Raw genomic sequence first — 17,134 nt, forward strand, 5'->3', positions numbered from 1 at the left:
GGCGGACAGACCGGCCGTCTTGCAGAGAGCATGCTCTGTTCTAAGAGCCGTAAGTGGAGAGCCAGGCATGCGCAGTGAGGCCTGGGTGGGTTGGCAGCAGGGAGGGGCTGGCGTGAGCGGGCTGCTGTGTTTATCCGGTTTTCTGGGTGGGCGGTCAAGGCGCACGCGTGAGGGCGAAAGGCGGTGGAGCTTGATATTGGAATGCGCATGCGCGGAGCCAGCCGGTAGCTCTGGGAGGGTGTGGAGGGGGCTCTTAGAGGAGAAGCAGGGGAAAAGGGAAGCGAAGGGAAAGGAAAGGGCGGGGGGGAGGGGTGAGAGTGTGCTCTGCGCATGCGTGCGGGCGCTAGCGACGACGACGGCGGGGGAGTCTCGGGGATGACAGTGGCTTTGCCCGTTGGGGTAACGGTCGTCGTCGCCGGCAGGGCCTGAGGCGCCGCACAGTCCGCGGGATTCACTAAGGCCGCAGCAGCCCGGGCCCTACTGAGTTAGAGTGGCGCGTGGAGTCAGGGTGAGGGCGGCGAGGCACGGGGGGAGGGGCCTGCCGCGGGGCCTTGCTGGTGCTCTGGGCGGCGGCGGGGCCTGGCGGTGTGAGCGCTCGTCTCAGCTGCGGCCGGGCGGGAGCCGTGGGCGGCGGCGGCCGTCGTGCTTGGAGGAGGAGGTCTCCGTGTGTGCGGCGTGGAGAAGATGGCCGGGCAGTGAGGGGGCGGTGCTTGCGCCTGGTGACCTCGGAGTGAGCGACTGAGGAGCGAGGGGCGCCGCCGCGGCCCGGCCGGGCCTGCTCCCCGCCCCCTCCCGCTGCCGCCGCCGGCCCGCGCACTTCCTCCCCAGCCCTCCCCTATCGGGTGGGGGACTCTCCTGCCGGCTCCGCCACCTCAGGGAACAGCGGGGTTGTAACCGCCAGGGCGGAGAGTCAGGCGCAGTCCGGGCCCCGCGTCCGATATGGAGAGAGCGGCGGCAGCCTCCGCCTGCCGCAGCTGCAGCGTTCGCCGCCGCCGCGGCTTGGTGCACTAGATTGAGGAAGTCGACGCCCGAGCCGTCCTCCTTGCCGTCGCCGCTACCTCTGCGCTGGGCGCTGTGATGGAGTAAGGGCCCTGCAGCTCGTGAGAAGCGTGCGCGCCCCTCGGACCGGGCGGGGGCCTGCTCCCGCGCCCGTCCAGCTCGCCCTGAGGAGGTGCCTCCGCGTCCGGAGATGCAGCGAAGGCCGCCCGCGGAGCCGCGGGGCTAGACTGAGCGCCGAGTCCCGGCCCCAGCGCCGAAGCCCCCGCGTTCTTCGCCCCGAGGCTGCCTGGGACAAACTCGAACGCTGGTTTCTCTCTCTCTCTCTCTCTCTTTTTTTTTTTTGTCTGCAAGTCTCAGGGACGGAGGAGGGGCGCCAAGGCCCCATGTGTGGGAGGATTGCTTCAGCTCCACAAACTTGCACGGATTTTAGTTACTACTTTGGCCAGTGGTTCTTCTCTGATTTCCTCCGATTTGTTGCAAATTCGCCATTGTTCCCTGGCTGCTTACAAAGTTGGATCCGGAATTTCTTTTCAACCGGGAGCCAACGGTGTCGAAGTGTCTGCAATGAACCCCGTGAATGCTACTGCTCTCTACATTTCCGCGAGCCGCCTAGTGCTCAACTACGACCCCGGAGACCCCAAGGCGTTTACAGAGATTAACAGGCTCTTGCCTTACTTCCGACAGTCTCTCTCTTGCTGTGTTTGCGGTGAGACGCTTTTTATTGTTCCCTTTCAATGCTTATTTTAAAAAAATCTGGGCTTTGGTAACAGGAACGGTTTGGCGGCGTGGTAGTTTGTATTAAGCTTTTGTTATTTGTGCATTAGTGTACGGTCATTAGTTTTGAGGCTCGTCAGAGGACTTTTGCCCAGCAGTTCAGAAAGAGCCCTCCTAAACCGTTTTGTACGGCGGCCTTAATGTTCAGAACTGTTTAATTCTTCTCGGGTCAGTTCCTTGCCATTTCTGTTGATGGTTTTATAAATGAGTGAAGTATGCTTGCGTAGTGCTCCTTTTTTTTTTTTTTTTTTAAACCTTTGATACAAGAGCTCACAACACTTACCTTGGTTAAACGTGGTTTAGCCTGGTTAAAAAATGTACGTGTGGCGTGTTTGCATTTCCCCAAACTGGTGTTAGGTGTGGGTAGTGGTATAATCGGATGCACCCACAGCCTGTGAACTCGATGCAGAACTTTTGTCCGTGTTCCTCAACATGCTTTGACAGTTTGACAGTAAATAGTGAGCCCGGAAAGACTGAAAATACTCTCTTTTTTAGCTGGTGGGATTTTTATGAAATTGTTGTTCCTTATTTTGTGGTTTTAATATGTTATGGCCTGGTAGACAGTTATTTTAGGTGGTTGGCTTTTTTATCCCCCCACCCAAAAATATTTTCTGCAGGGTAGGTTACTTTCAGGTTATTTTTTGAGTGGTGAAGAAATGCTAACTTATCTAATGGAAGTGTCTCAAAAGTGATGATAACTTGGAATAACTTTGTACCTATTATTTTTTAGCTATACACCTTTTTTCAAAGGCTGGCCTGGAAACATTAATAGGAGGGAAATGGCAGTTGTCAAAAAAGTACTATACTCCATTTCGTATTTTCATTCTACCCCAAATTTTGAGGTTTTGCTGATCCACTTGTATAGTCAGAACTTGAGAAATTCAGGCATTTCAGGTTTTCACTTTATCTTAGATAAAAGAAATTTTGTGCCTGTAGTGGCTGAAGGAGGATACCGTATTCATTTGAGAATCTTGCATCATTTTCTGGATAGCATTGGGGCAAGCCACTGAAGGGGGTGCAGAGGAGATGGAGATTGTGTTTTTTGCATACCAGGTACTTAATCTTATAAACACATAAGTAATTCTGTGAATGTGATTACTGTGACTGGTAACAGACAGTTAACACCTTTATAGGGAAGTGTTTGCCATGGGCAAATCACCACTGCCCTGGGCCTCAGTTTCTTAATGTATAAAATGAGAGCTTTGGGCGAGATTCCAAGTTTTCCTTTAGCTTAAATTTTACAGATAGGAATTTGCTTGGTTTCATTGTGCTCCCCCACCCCACTTCCACTTTTTATGGAGTGCTTCTTTTTATGTCTTAACAGCTTTTGGTAGTTTTTGAACTGAGGAGATAGAGCTGCTATAACTTCCTTTTCTACAAACCTTTCTTTTGGGGGGATTGCTACTCTTGTGATGTATGGGAAAGAGGGCAGAGGGCAGCCCATCCCAGCCTGCTAGAACAGCAGTAGAGAGTGATGTCATTATCCAGGTAACACTCAAAAGATCTGGTAAGTCTCCTTTTTACTAGGGGGATGGGACTTAACTGCCTAATTTAAGGGTAAAATGGTAGTTTTGAATTGTGTAGTTGCTTAGAATTTTAAGTTCTTATCAATAGCTTCAGGATAGTTGTCTAATTGAACATTTTCTCGAATTCCTTTTTTTTTTTTTTTAAAGATGTTATTTATTGGGGCTCCTGGGTGGCTCAGTGGGTTGAAGCCTCTCCCTTTGGCTCAGGTCATAATCCCAGGGTCTCTGCTCAGCGGGAAGCCTGCTTCCTCCTCTCTCTCTGCCTAGTTGTGATCTCTGTCAAATAAGTAAATAAAATCTTTAAAAAAAAAAAAAAAGATGTTATTTATTCACTTGACAGAGATCACAAGTAGGCAGAGAAGCAGGCAGAGAGGAGGAAGCAGGCTCCCTGATGAGCAGAGAGCCCGATGCAGGGCTCGATCCCAGGACCCTGGGATCCTGACCTGAGCCGAAGGCAGAGGCTTCAACCTACTGAGCCACCGAGGCACCCCCCAATTTTTTTTTTTTATTTTTTTAAGTTTTACTTATTTATTAGAGATCACAAGTTGGCAGAGCAGCTGGCAGTTTGGTGTTTGCCATTATGCCTTGTTCAAGCTACTCCGCCATCCTATGGAAAAGATTTGTGGGTTCTACTTTTTCCCTGATTATAATTGAGTAGCTGGCATAAATTTTAGCAGTCTGAATGTAGGTTCTGGCCAGCCCTCTCTGACCACTGCCCCCATGTCTTTAACTAACTCTAATATAAGTCTGGTTATCAGGAGATAAGAAAAAAATCGGTTATTTGAATTTAGATCCAGCGTTCAAACATATTTGTATCAGATATTGTACTAGCTGAAAAGCATAAATACATTCAAGTTAATAGGGCATGTGCAGTCTTATTTCATGAAGATAATAAATATGTAAAAGTTTAATTCTATTTTGGTGCTGTAAATACGGAGTTTGTTTCATCAGGTCCTCTGAAGTATGACCCAGTCCTACCTTTTCAGCGTTACCTTTTACTGCTCTCTTACATATTTCTGTGCTTCAGCCAGGTTAATATTCTTGCCTTTTCAAACATACAGGGCCTGTGTCTTCCTTCTTTTTACCCCTTCTTTATTCATTGAAGTCTCTTTTGCCTAAAAATACTTTCTCTGTGGTTTAACTCATCAATTTCCTCCCTCCTCAGTGAATTCTTTGCTCACTGCAGCAAAGTTCCATTTTGTCCTTTGAACCTCTAACCCTTTGTTTCAATCATAGGCACTTACAGCTCTTTGGGTGCAGCCTTTTTTTAAAAAAAGATTTTATTTATTTATTTATTTGTTAGAGAGAGTTCACAAACAGGCAGGGAAGCAGGCTCCCTGCTGAGCAGAGAGCCCGACGTGGGGTTCCATCCCAGGACCCCGAGATCACCACCCTAGCCTAAGGCAGTGGCCCAGCCCACTGAGCCACGCAGGCGCCCATGGGTGCAGCTTTTATATCTAATTCTTTTGATATCTTAGGGGAAAATACTATTTTTTAGTTTATTTTTGTGTTCCTCCTGCCTCATCTACCCTTTCCTATCCAGTCACTTGCATGTTGATGTTTGTGACAGACTCAGAGGAAGAAAATGAGACCCGGAGATCATGACCTGAGCCAGAGGCAAAGGCTTAACCCATGAGCCACCCAGGAGCCCCTTAATTTTTTTTTTTTTAATATTTTATTTATTTGACAGAGAGAAATCACAGCTAGGCAGAGAGGCAGGAAGAGAGAGAAGAGGAAGCAGGCTCCTTGCGGAGCAGAGAGCCTGATGAAGGGCTCGATCCCAGGACCCTGAGATCATGACCTGAGCCGAAGGCAGAGGCTTTAGCCCTCTGAGCCACCCGGGTGCCCCTCCCTTAATTTTTTAAAATTAATTATTTTTATTAACATATAATGTATTGTTTGCCCCAGGGATACAGGTCTGAACCATCAGGCTTACACACTTCACAGCACTCATCGTATCATATACCCTCCCCAATGTTCATAACCCATCTACCCTCTTCATACTCCCCCTGTCTCCCGCAACCCTCCGTTTGTTTTGTGAGATTAAGAGTCTCTTATGGTTTGTCTTCCTCCTGATCCTATCTTATTTCATTTTTTCCTTCCCTATCCCCCAAACCCCACACACTGCCTCTCAATTTCTTCATATCAGGGAGATCATATGATAATTTCTTTCTCTGATTGACTTATTTCACTTAGCATAATATCCTCTAGTTCCATCCACGTTGTTGCAAATGGCAAGATTTCATTTCTTTTGATGGCTGCATAGTATTCTATTGTGTATATATACCATATTTTCTTAATTCATTCATCAGTCGATGGACATCTAGGTTCTTTCCATAGTTTGGCTATTGTGGACATTGCTGCTATAAACACTGGGGTACATGTATCCCTTTGGATCACTACATTTGTATCTTTAGGGTAAATACCAGTAATGTGATTGCTAGGTCGAAGGGTAGCTTAGTTTCAACTTTCTGAGGAACCTCCGTGCTGTTTTCCACAGTGTCTGCACCAGCTTGCATTCCCACCAGCAGTGAAGGAGGATTCCCCTTTCTCCGCATCCTTGCCAATATTTGTCGTTTCCTGACTTTTTTAAATTTTAGTCATTCTGACTGGTGGTGTCCTAGGGATTTTAAGGTTTTCATTAAATTTTTATGTCTTCAAATGATACAAGAAGGTTGGTATATAGAATCAAATCCTGTTAGAACTGGAAGGACATGTTAAGTGGAAGAGTATTAGTCTTTGAGATATTTGGAGTCCAATAAACTTATTATGTTTGAATCTCTACTAAGGCACATGGGTATTTTCTTGGTGTTTTAATTAGAAACAAGGTGGTTTTGACTTGGAATTTATTGAATTGTTGTGAAACCTTTTGGACATCCACTTTCCCATAACATGGGAAGGGGGTGCCTGGGTGGCTCAGTAGGTTAAGAATCTGCCTTAGGCTCAGGTAATTATCTGGTGGTCCTGGGATTGAGCCCCATTTTGGGCTCCCTGCATAGCAGGGAGCCTGCTTCTCCCTCTGCCTGCTGTTTCCCCTGCTTGTGCACAAGCACGCTGTTTCTCTCAAATAAATAAATAAATAAAATCTTAAAATAAATTGGGAAGGGGCTGTAGATTGATGTTTCCCACTGACCTAGGATTATGTGGGCTGATCAGATTTTTCTTTTGAATGTTAAGGACTTAACAACAGAACCCTATCTTTTCTTGCTATCTGTACTCTTATTTTCCACTAGAAAGGAGGCAGTTTCCTGAGTGAGAGCCTTGGTTCTCCTGTTGAGTATTGATTGTAGTCTTGCACCTGAGAGTGGCTCAACAAATGTTTGTTGAACGGATGAAATTAGTATTAAAATGAGGAAGTTTAAGGTGAAGATGTATTCTTAGAATAAAGCATATGCCTTAACTTTAAATAGATTTAGCTCTATGAAAAATTACATTTTCCTTTTTTCATTTGCCGTTGTTTATGGACCCACATTAGAAATTAGTGGAATGTATGATCTCTGTCATCTTTTCCAGTTCTAGAATTCTGATTCTCTTCTTTTAGCAGAAATACTTTTTGACTCAGCAGTTTGTAATTAGCAAGAATCTTCTACAATGAAACGTGAACAGAAAGTTTTGAGTGAGTTATTTAAACTACTTAGCTTTTTTATCTTATTTTAAAAAATCTTTTAGATGGAAGTTAAATTAAAAGGCCATTTGAACTTTTAAAACATTTTATTTATTAGAGTGATTTTATTTATTAGAGTGCAAGAGAGTGAGCCGGAGCAGTGGGGGAGGTGGTTAGAGGGAGAGGGAGAAGTAAACTCCTGCTGAGCATGGAGCCTGACACAGGGCTCGATTCCAGGACCCTGAGATAATGACCTGAGCTGAAGGTAGACACTTAACAGACTGAACCCACCCAGGTGCCCTTAAAAGGCCATTTGAATAATTGTACACAAATGTGTTACACCTGCTTTTTTTGTGTAGTTTTTTTTTGTAAACTCACTGTAATTTTTCATTGCAGTGAACACATTAAATTTATCATCTTAAGTGTATAGTTCTATAACGTCAAGTATATTGTTATAAAATTTGATTTTCATACCTTTTCCTTCTTTCTTTCTTTCTTTCTTTTTTTTTTTTTTTTTAAGATTTTATTTGACAGAGAGAGAGATCACAAGCAGGCAGACAGGCAGGTGGGGTGGGGAGGAGCAGGCTCCCTGCTGAGCAGAGAGCCGGATGTGGGGCTCAATCAATCCCAGGACCCCGAGATCATGACCTGAGCCAAAGGCAGAGGCTTAACCCACTGAGCCACCCAGGTGCCCCAGTTTTCACAACTTTTTCTTCTTGGAAATCTGAAACTTGATATCCATCAGCCAACTACCCTCCTCTGCAGCCCATTGGAACCACCATTCTATTTTCTGTCTGTCTGAATTTGACTATTCTAGATACTTCATATAAGTGGAATCATACAGTATTTTGTCTTTCTGTGATTGGTTTATTTAATTTAGCATAATGTTCTGAAGGTTCATCCATGTTGTAGTATGTGTAAGAGTTTTGTTCCTTTTTAAGGCCGAATAATATTCCATTGTATTTGTGTACCACAGTTATTTATCCATTCATCAGTTAATGGATTTTTGGGTTTCCACCTTTTGGCTATTTTGAATATGCTGTTGTGAACATGGTGTGGAGATTACTAAAGACCCTGCTTTCAGTTTTTTTGGGTATATACTCAGAAATAGGATTGCTGGGATTGTGTATAGTATTTTCATTTTTAATTTTTGAGGAACCTCTCTACTGTTTTCCATAGTGGTTAGACCATTTTACAATCCCACCAATACAGGGGTTCCAATGTCTCCATTGCCAACACTTTTTTTTTTAATAGTAGCCATTCTAGTGGGCATTAGGTGATGTCATTGTGGTTTTGATTTGCATTTCTCTAAATAGTGATGTTGATTGTATCTTCATATGCTTGCTGGCCATTGTGTTATTTTTGGAGAATCACTATCATTTTTTATGTTGAAAACTTAACTCATTACGTCTTTATTAATCACTTGTTCTAAGTGCTGGACTAGAAAGATGAACAAGACACATGGTCACTATCCATATGTTGTTCAGCATTAAGGAGAAGACAGATAAGTAGATCAGTTATTGGGGAAGTGTTGTGTTAGAGGCACTTATGTTACATCATAATAGAACAATTATAAGTTTATTGCATGTGTAGAAGTTTCAGAAATTAACCATAAATGACTTTTCCCCTCAGATAACTTGCTTTTGAATAGCTGTTTGGATTAAGTTTAAGCAGACCTGATTGGTGTTAAGTAGAGTTTGGTTTACCAGTTTTTTTTTCTTGGGACTTAAGTTCACCTGTTCTTTCTGGGAAGAATTCTTCAGGGAGCGTTTGGTAGGCTGGTAAGGAAGAACAGTATGTAGTAATTTGTGTTGGCAGATACACTTTCATTCCAGATATACTTATTTAACTGGTTTCTTTTCCTAATAAGAATCTCCTTTCTATAGTTTTCCCTTTTTGTATCCTAAAATTTAGTTCATTTATTCATTCCTATTTAGGTATGCTTATGCAAACTAAAATTGCCTTAGAGAAAGGACTTCCACAGTGTATTGTTCTGGATGTTGAAAGAAATGGAAAGAGGTTTGATCCACAGTCAGTTGTCATGTGATATAACCACCTGAAAAGTTAATAATATTAGTATAAATAATGGTTCACGGGGTGCCTGGTGGCTCAGATGTTTAAGCCTCTGATTCTTGATTTCTGCTCAGGTCATGATCTCATGATCTCATAGTCCTGAATTGAGCTCCGTATCAGGCTCCGTGCTCAGTGGGGAGTCTGCTTGAGGACCCTCCCCCCTTGCCCTTGTGCTGTCTCTCAAGTTAAAAACAAAACAAAACAGTAATGGTTCAAGACAAGCAGTACAGTGCTGTAGAATTACACAGGAGGGATTGTTTCAGTCTGGTGAGATCTAGGAAGTATGGGGCTTAAGACAGTGAGAACAGTGATGAAGTTAGTGGACATTTTCAGCAAGGTTGGAGGGAGAGAACAGTTGGCTGCAGAAAGTCAAATTTATTGTAGTGAATAGTCCTAGTTAGATCCCTTGCCCTATAAATTGAGTTTCAGGACTCTTTTGTGTGGTGAGTCCTGACGCAGGGCTAAGGAATTTGACATTTACCCTTGGAGAACTTTTTTCCCCCCAGAGATATGCTCTTGGGCCACTTAAATCAAAATTACCTAAAGGGCTCATTCAAAATCAGATTCCCAGTTATTGCAGTAGACTGATTGAATGGGAATATCTTTGAGCAGGTTCTTGTAATCTGCATTCTACCCCCCCCAATCTTGATAAGGGGTTGAAAGTTTGCAAATCGCTATTGCAAGCATTTGAGAAACAGCTTTGTAAATAAGAGAGTGATGTGATTTCCTAAAATTTTTGGAAAGATTAATTTGGGGGTAGAATACAGGATTGATTATTAAGACATGAAAGGAAAACAGATATATCCATATTAGATAGAAGCCTGAATAGTGGTAGGAGTAGAGAGGTAACACCAAGATAATATGAAGGGAATGTTTTGTCTTCCTTACGGTTATCATAACATTTTAATTCTTTGATATGTACTGTTTTACACTTTTTTATGCTTAGGCATTTTTCACTATGAATGGATTAAATGAGGCATTTCCCACCCTGAAATTTATAAACATGTCTAGCACAGTGTTTTCACATACACCTGATGAAATGTACTGAATTTTATTGAAGAACTGACAAAAACCTGGCAGTTTAAGTTTAATACAGATGCTTGGAAAAGATTGAAGGAGTCAGAGAACCTAGTTACATAACAGAAGTGAAGTAAGGAAGGGTGTTGATTTTGGAGGGACATGAAATATTTAAATAGGCAGGTTTGAAGTAATTTAAGAACAGTCCAATTAAAATACTCTTCAGGGATTCAGCAGTTTGCTATTGGATTTTGGGAGAGATCCATGTGCTTCGGAGAGGTTGCAGGTAAGATTGGAATTAGAGGTGAGTCAGGTGTGGGCCTTAGAAGAATGAGACAGTGTTGAATAATGTGATACCCCCTGGGAATTGGGGTTATAAAGAAATACTGGAAATTAGAAAATGACAAAAATACTATCTATTTTATATCTATTTTACTGTCTTTTTATTTTATGCTCTTCCCTGGAAACTTTGATTTTATAATAATTTTATATAGTGTTTGATGTAGTAAAACAACATACCTTCTGCACTTTGGGGTTGTGGTTTTCATTCTCAATTTAACTGAAACATCCAGATCTCCTTTCTTTCTATTCTTTGTTTGCTTTGTGCATGCATAGCTTGCCATCAGTAATTGGCTAATGTCATTATATTGGCTTCTCTCAGAGTCCACTTGGCTACTTTTATATATGATACATATATATATATATATTTTATATATATTTATATTCACACTTTTGTATATAATTTGAGGTTTTGTGAGTTGTGGTGTACTTTCTCTATTTTATTTTTTATTTTAAAAAGTGATTTTTCGGAGCGCCTGGGTAGCTCAGTGGGTTAAGCCGCGCTGCCTTCAGCTCGGGTCATGATCCCGGGGTCCTGGGATCGAGTCCTGTGTCGGGCTCTCTGCTCAGCAGGGAGCCTGCTTCCTCCTCTCTCTCTCTGCCTGCCTCTCTGCCTACATGTAGTCTCTCTCTGTCAAATAAATAAATAAAATCTTTAAAAAAAAAAGTGATATTTCAAAATCTTATTCTGATTTCTCATATTTTTCTGTGTCCAGTAGTGACCTTTGACTTCTTACCATTTGATTTCTATTACTCTGACATTTCTTTTGAAGATTAATTTTTTGTCCTCATATCAGGAAATTAGCTTAGATAAATTTTTACCTTATTTACTATATATCTGGCCATTTTTCTTACTTTTTCTTGATCTGACTCTGTCCATAATATTTTAGCAGAATTATTTTCTTTTTTTAAATTAACATATAATGTATTATTTGTTTCAGGGATACAGGTCAATGATTCGTCAGTCTTACACAATTCATAGTGCTCACCATAGCACATATCCTCCCGAGTGTCCCATCGCCTTGCCACCCATCCCTCCCACCCACTCCACTCTAGCCACGCTCAAGTTTGTTTCCTGAGATTAAGAGTCTCTAATGGTGTGTTTCCCTCTCTGGTTTCATCTTGTTTCATTTTTTCCTCTCTTCCCTTATGTTTCTTATTTCCCCTTGTTTAACAGATTCCACATATCAGTGAGATTATATAATAATTGTCTTTCTTTGACTTATTTCACTTAGCATAATGTCCTCTAGTTCCATCCATGTTGTTGCAAATGGCAAGATTCCCACTTTTGATGGCTGCATAGTATTCCAGTGTTTATGTATATTACCACATCTTCTTTATCTATACATTTGTTGATGGACATCTAGGCTCTTTCCATAGTTTGGCTATTGTGGACATTGTTGCTATAAACACTGGGGTGCACATGCCCTTTTGGAACATTACATTTGTGTCTTTGGGGTAAATATCCAGTAATGCAATTGCTAGGTCCTGGGGTAGCTCTATTTTCAACTTCTTGAGGAACCTCCATACTGTTTTCCAGAGTGACTATACCTGCTTGTATTCCCACCAGCAGTGAAGGAGGGTTCCCCTTTCCCCACATCCTTGCCAACATCTGTCATTTCCTGATTTGTTATTTTATCCATTCTGACTGGTGTGAAGTGGTAGCTTACTGAGGTTTTGATTTGTATTTCACCGATGCCGAGTGATGTTGAGTGCTTTTTCATCTGTCTTTTGGCCATTTGAATGTTGTCTTTGCAGAAATAGAAATGTCTGTTCATGTCTTCTGCCCATTTTTTGATTGGATTGTTTATTTTTTGGGTGTTGAGTTTGGTAAGTTCTTTATAGATTTTGGATACTAGTCCTTTATCTGATATGTCATTTTGCAAGTATCTTCTCCCATTCTGTCCATTGTCTTTTGGTTTTGTTGACCTTTTCCTTTTTTTGTGCAAAAACTTTTTATCCTGATGAAGTCCCAGTAGTTCATTTTTGCCCTTGCTTCCTGATGTTTCTAGGAAGTTGCTGTGGCTGAGGTCGAAGAGGTTGCTTAGCAGAATTATTTTCATTCACTGCTTTTGTACTCGAATCTTTGCAGAGTTACAATATCTTGCTTTCTCAAGTTGTTTTAATCTAGCTAGTATATTTTGTTTGCTGACTTTAGTTGTCTGTCAGCATTTGTCTGCTTTCTTTATGATTATAATCCATAGAAAAAGTGCACTTAAAATGCTGTCTGGTCTCAAATTTGGAAATTTTCTGGCAAAGTTGAATAGTTTTGAAATTCTTATGTAACAGTTAAAGGTGCATGTAAAGTGGGGGTGGATGGTCCAGTGTATAACCTAAGGGCTTTTGAACTTCTGTCAATCCTGCTACATATCATTTCTTTGAAGTTTAAATATCTATCACATGTTCTGAAATTTGGGACTCTGGGCACGTTTAATACAGAAATCCAGGATCAGAAGGGAGCATTCTAATTCAGGCATCCTTGTAATTTTCTGAATACCCTCTATAGTTAATCAGTTGGTTCTCTGGCCTGTCACTGAACATAGTCTTATCTATCAGAAGCTGAGGCTGTGTCAGGTATCCCTTTATGGTGTCAGTAAGCTTTCCAGCTCAGTTTTTACATAGGTCTTACAATGAAGATAATAATACTAAGTTATTCTTTATGAGGAGAATTTATGAAGCTTTAGGCAGAAAGGACGATAAATCGAGGAGCCATTTTTTTCACATCAAATAATCTTTTCTGTAATATTCTTGAAAGTTTATCCAAGCCTTTTCCGGAATACTTCTAGGATAGAGTGCTAAATTAAATTCTACTCTACAAAATAACTGAATCTTTGACAACTTTTTTTTTTTTAAAGATTTTATTTATTTATTTGACAGAGATCACAAGTAGGCAGAGAGGCAGGCAGAAAGAGAGAGAGGAGGAAGCAGACTCCTCATGGAGGAGAGAGCCTGATGTGGGGGCTTGATCCCAGGATCCTAGGATCATGACCTGAGCCGAAGGCAAAGGCTTTAACCCACTGAGCCACCCAGGTGCCCCTCTTTGACAACTTTTTAAAAAGAACTTTGTTTTTAGAAAGTTCTTGCTTCCATTTTGCCCAAGTCGCCTCTGCAATCGTCTCCCCCTGATTTTTTTTTTTTTGTTCTCTGGAACAATTCAGGAAGCCTTTGATAAAATTTTAACCTTCAGCTATTGGAAGAACTGTTTTCATGTCTTTCCTGAGAAGATAAACATCACAAAGTTACCTGTCTTGGGAGCATCCTGGTTTCAGTTTCTTCTAAGTGTGGACTTTTGTGTCCATGCCCATTATGGTCCGGTGGGATTATCTATTTTCTCAATTTGGATAAATAAGTTGATTTCTTTTTGTTTCATTTGGAAGTTGAAGACGTTAGATGAGAGCAGATACTTGTTTTTGAATGTGGGTCCTGGACTTTTTTTTTTTTTTTTTTGGCTTGGTTACAAATTTACTGTGTTGGTGGTCAGTGTTCTCAAATCTGGAGTTCATGTAAACATCCAAATTTAGGGTACTTCCTGGAAAATTGTAAGGTCTGGCAATAATGGATCTATATTCCCTTGTGGCATGGCATCACTGGCTATAGATGAGAGGAGGTTTGTCTTAGGGGTAGAGATATGCCCTCTCCAGATAACCCTTGTTCCCACCTAACCTTGGTCACATTTACTTATTTTTTTAAACTTAGCATCCTTGCCCCCATAGGTATTTGGATCTGTAATTCTCAGGAATGGAAGGTTTTATGAGGTCTCTTATGTCCTAGACACTATCTAGCTTGAGCCACAGAATTCTAATGTTGTTTGGATTTTGAATTACTTTATAAAACCTTACCTGAATCAGAATCAAGATTGTGTTATCTTTTTAAAAAAATTCCTTATTTGACAGAGAGAGCACGAGAGAGGGAACACAAGGTGGGGGAGTGGGAGGGGGGGAAGCAGACTTCTTGCCAAGCAGAGAGCCATATGCGGGACCTGATCCCAGGACCCAGGGATCATGACCCATCTGAAAGCAGATGCTTAATTACTGAGCCACCCAGGCGCCCCAAGATTGCTTTATCTTGTTACGCAGTCAGAGAACATTTGTTGGTTCATGGTATTTCTGGTCAACTAAGACATCTTCACAAGTTATTGATAGTGTTGTCCAAATCTCTATATTCTTTTCTTTTTTTTTTTTTTTTTTTTTTAAGATTTTATTTATTTATTAGAGAGGAGAGCCACAAGCACGGGGAGAAGCAGGCAGAGGGGGAGGGAGAAGCAGGCGCTCCACCCAGCAGGGAACCCGATGCATGGCTCAATTCCAGGATTCCCCCCCCCCCCCATCACAACCGAGCCAAAGGGAGACGAGATGCTCAACTGACTGAGCCACCCAGTGCCCCATATCTTCTCTATTCTTGCTGATTCTCTGTTTGTCAGTTTTTGAGAAGTGTTGAAACCTCTTATTATGGATTTATCAGTTTGTCTTTGGAGTTCTATTAGTTTTTGTTTCATGTGTTTTGAAGCTCTCTTTTTAGGTGCATACAACAATTTTGAATATATGGAATATGGTTAAAATAAGTTTAATTTTTAATGTTCTGCTCTACTAATTCTGTCATCTGTCCCTTCTGTGTTAGCTGTTCACTGATTTTTCTGCTCATTATGGGTCAAATTTCCTGCTTTTTTTGCATGCCTAGTTAATTTTGATTCAAAGCCAGATACTGTAAATTTTATCTTGTTAATATTTTACCTTGTTGATGGATATTTTTGTAATGTAAGTATTCTTTGTTCTTGGGATAAGGTTAAATTACTTGGGAAGAGTTTGATCCTCTTGAGGCTTGTTTTTAAGCTTTTGTTGGGTGGGACCAGAACTGCCTTTAGGGGCTAATTTTTTCATACTACTAAGGCAAGAACCTTCTGATTACTCTGTCTGATTCATCCCTTGTGAATTGGGAGTTTTCTTACTCTTAATGGTGGGAATAGGTACTGCTTCTACGTTATAGTGATTGTTCTCTTTGCTCCTTTCTGGAGGTTCGTTCTTCAGCCTGAGATAGTTTTCTCATACACATGTGCTAATTACTACCCCTTTGTGGAAGACTTGAAAGAGATGTGTAACTCTTTTTTTTTTTTTTTTTAAGATTTTATTTATTTATTTGACAGGCAGAGATCACAAGTAGGCAGAGAGGCAGGCAAAGACAGAGAGGGGGAAGCAGGCTCCCCCCTGAGCAGAGAGCCTGGGGCTCCATCCCAGGACTCTGGGATCTTGACCTGAGCTGAAGGCAAAGGCTTTAACCCACTGAGCCACCCAGGCACCCTCAGATGTGTAACTCTTAACTATAGAGAATAAACTGATGGTTACCAGCATGGAGGTGGGTGGCAGGATGGGTTAAATAGGTGATGGGGATTAATGAATGCACTTAGGATGAGCACCGGATAATGTATGAAAGTTTTGAATCACTTTATTATACACCTGAGACTAATGTTTCACTTTATGTTAACTAATTGGAATTTAGAAAAAAGAGACCTATAGATCTCTAGTCCTCTTTCCCTGTACTCTGGAGAAGTCAAGCTGTCTTGGCCTCCCAGCTGTCTTCTAAACTCAAAAATACAAGAATTCCAAACACTAAGTTGCATTCCTGTTTTTAACTCTATTTTAGCATTCATGAGTTTACAAATAACATAACATCATTTTAGAGTAGTCACCAAAATCCATTTTTAGCATAATTTTAATAAAATACGTTAGTATCTTATTAGTTAGAAGTCCTTGTTAGTTAGAAGTCATAATTTGTAGACTTTATTAGTATGAATTTTATAGTATAATCTTTAATAAAATGCTGATTAATTTTTTTCTTAAAATTATTTCATCACAGGGGTGCTGGGGTGGCTCAGATGGTTAAGCGACTGCCTTTGTCTCAGGTCATGATCCCGGAGTCCCGGGTCGAGTTGCCCGTAGGGCTCCCTGCTTGGCAGGGAGTCTGCTTCTCTCTCTGACCCTCTCCCCTCTCTCATCCTCCCTCTTTTACTCTTTCTCTCAAGTAAATAAATAAAATATTAAAAAAAAATTATTTCATCACATTTCCCACTTAAATGATTAGAAGAAACACCCAGGAGTTCTTGTTACTGTGAAATATGGCATCAAGGCAAAAAAGGTGGAAAGTATCTTTAGTGGTTCCTAATTCTAATTCTGTTGTGCATTAGAATTACATGAGAAGGTTTTTAAAAATGTACATTCCTGGAAGTTTCTTCAGAAATTCTGGAGGAGACACATAGGTGATTTAGTATTTACCTTAGGATGATAGTAGTGATGTCTTGGAATACTCTTCATGTCAGGAGCACTTCAATTTTGTTTTAAAAGATTTTTACTTACTTATTTATTTATGGACTTTAAAAAAAAGAATGTGTGCCAATAAATGTAAGCAATGCTGTGTTAATAAGCAAGTTTCTTGATAGTATTCAGTTTTAAGACACGAATGTGTTTTGGGATGACTCTCCAAGAGAACATAAAGACAAACTAGTTTATGCCTTCTGATTAAATGGAACACTAGTTTTAGAAATCTGGAACTGAATTTATATTGATTAATTTGATTAATGCTAGGTTGTTCAACTTAATTGTGACTGACCAGCCTGTATTATCTTACTGGTAATAATTTAATGTGAGACCAATATTGCTTTGCTAAAATATGAAATTAATGGAATATTACAAAAGTGCTCTGTAACCACAAAACACTATAAAAGTCTCCCGTAAATAATTATTAAGATAAATGACTTCTGACTTTCTCTTTTAAATCTTATTAGAATATGAAATGAGGTATGACTTGAGTT

General features: G+C 41.0%; 1 protein-coding gene across 3 annotated transcripts in view; it reads left to right on the forward strand.

The window, feature by feature from the left end:
- Window positions 1–298: 298 nt before the first annotated feature.
- MSL2 (MSL complex subunit 2) overlaps window positions 299–17,134 on the forward strand; it is a 40,320-nt gene continuing 23,484 nt past the window's right edge. The window contains exons 1-2 of one of the 3 annotated variants that reach the window (XM_004762460.3): window positions 299–508; window positions 1,351–1,705. In XM_004762460.3, coding sequence (XP_004762517.1) covers window positions 1,564–1,705 — 142 coding nt within the window. In that variant the 5' untranslated portion in view covers window positions 299–508; window positions 1,351–1,563. Of the gene's footprint in view, window positions 509–1,350; window positions 1,706–3,097; window positions 3,281–17,134 lie in introns of those variants that run through there. The other 2 variants (XM_045088876.1, XM_013061417.2) reach the window with 2 other exon arrangements.

Source organism: Mustela putorius, unplaced genomic scaffold (assembly GCF_011764305.1).
Source record: "Mustela putorius furo isolate JIRA1106 unplaced genomic scaffold, ASM1176430v1.1 tig00003834_pilon_pilon_pilon, whole genome shotgun sequence".
Lineage (NCBI taxonomy): Eukaryota > Metazoa > Chordata > Mammalia > Carnivora > Mustelidae > Mustela > Mustela putorius.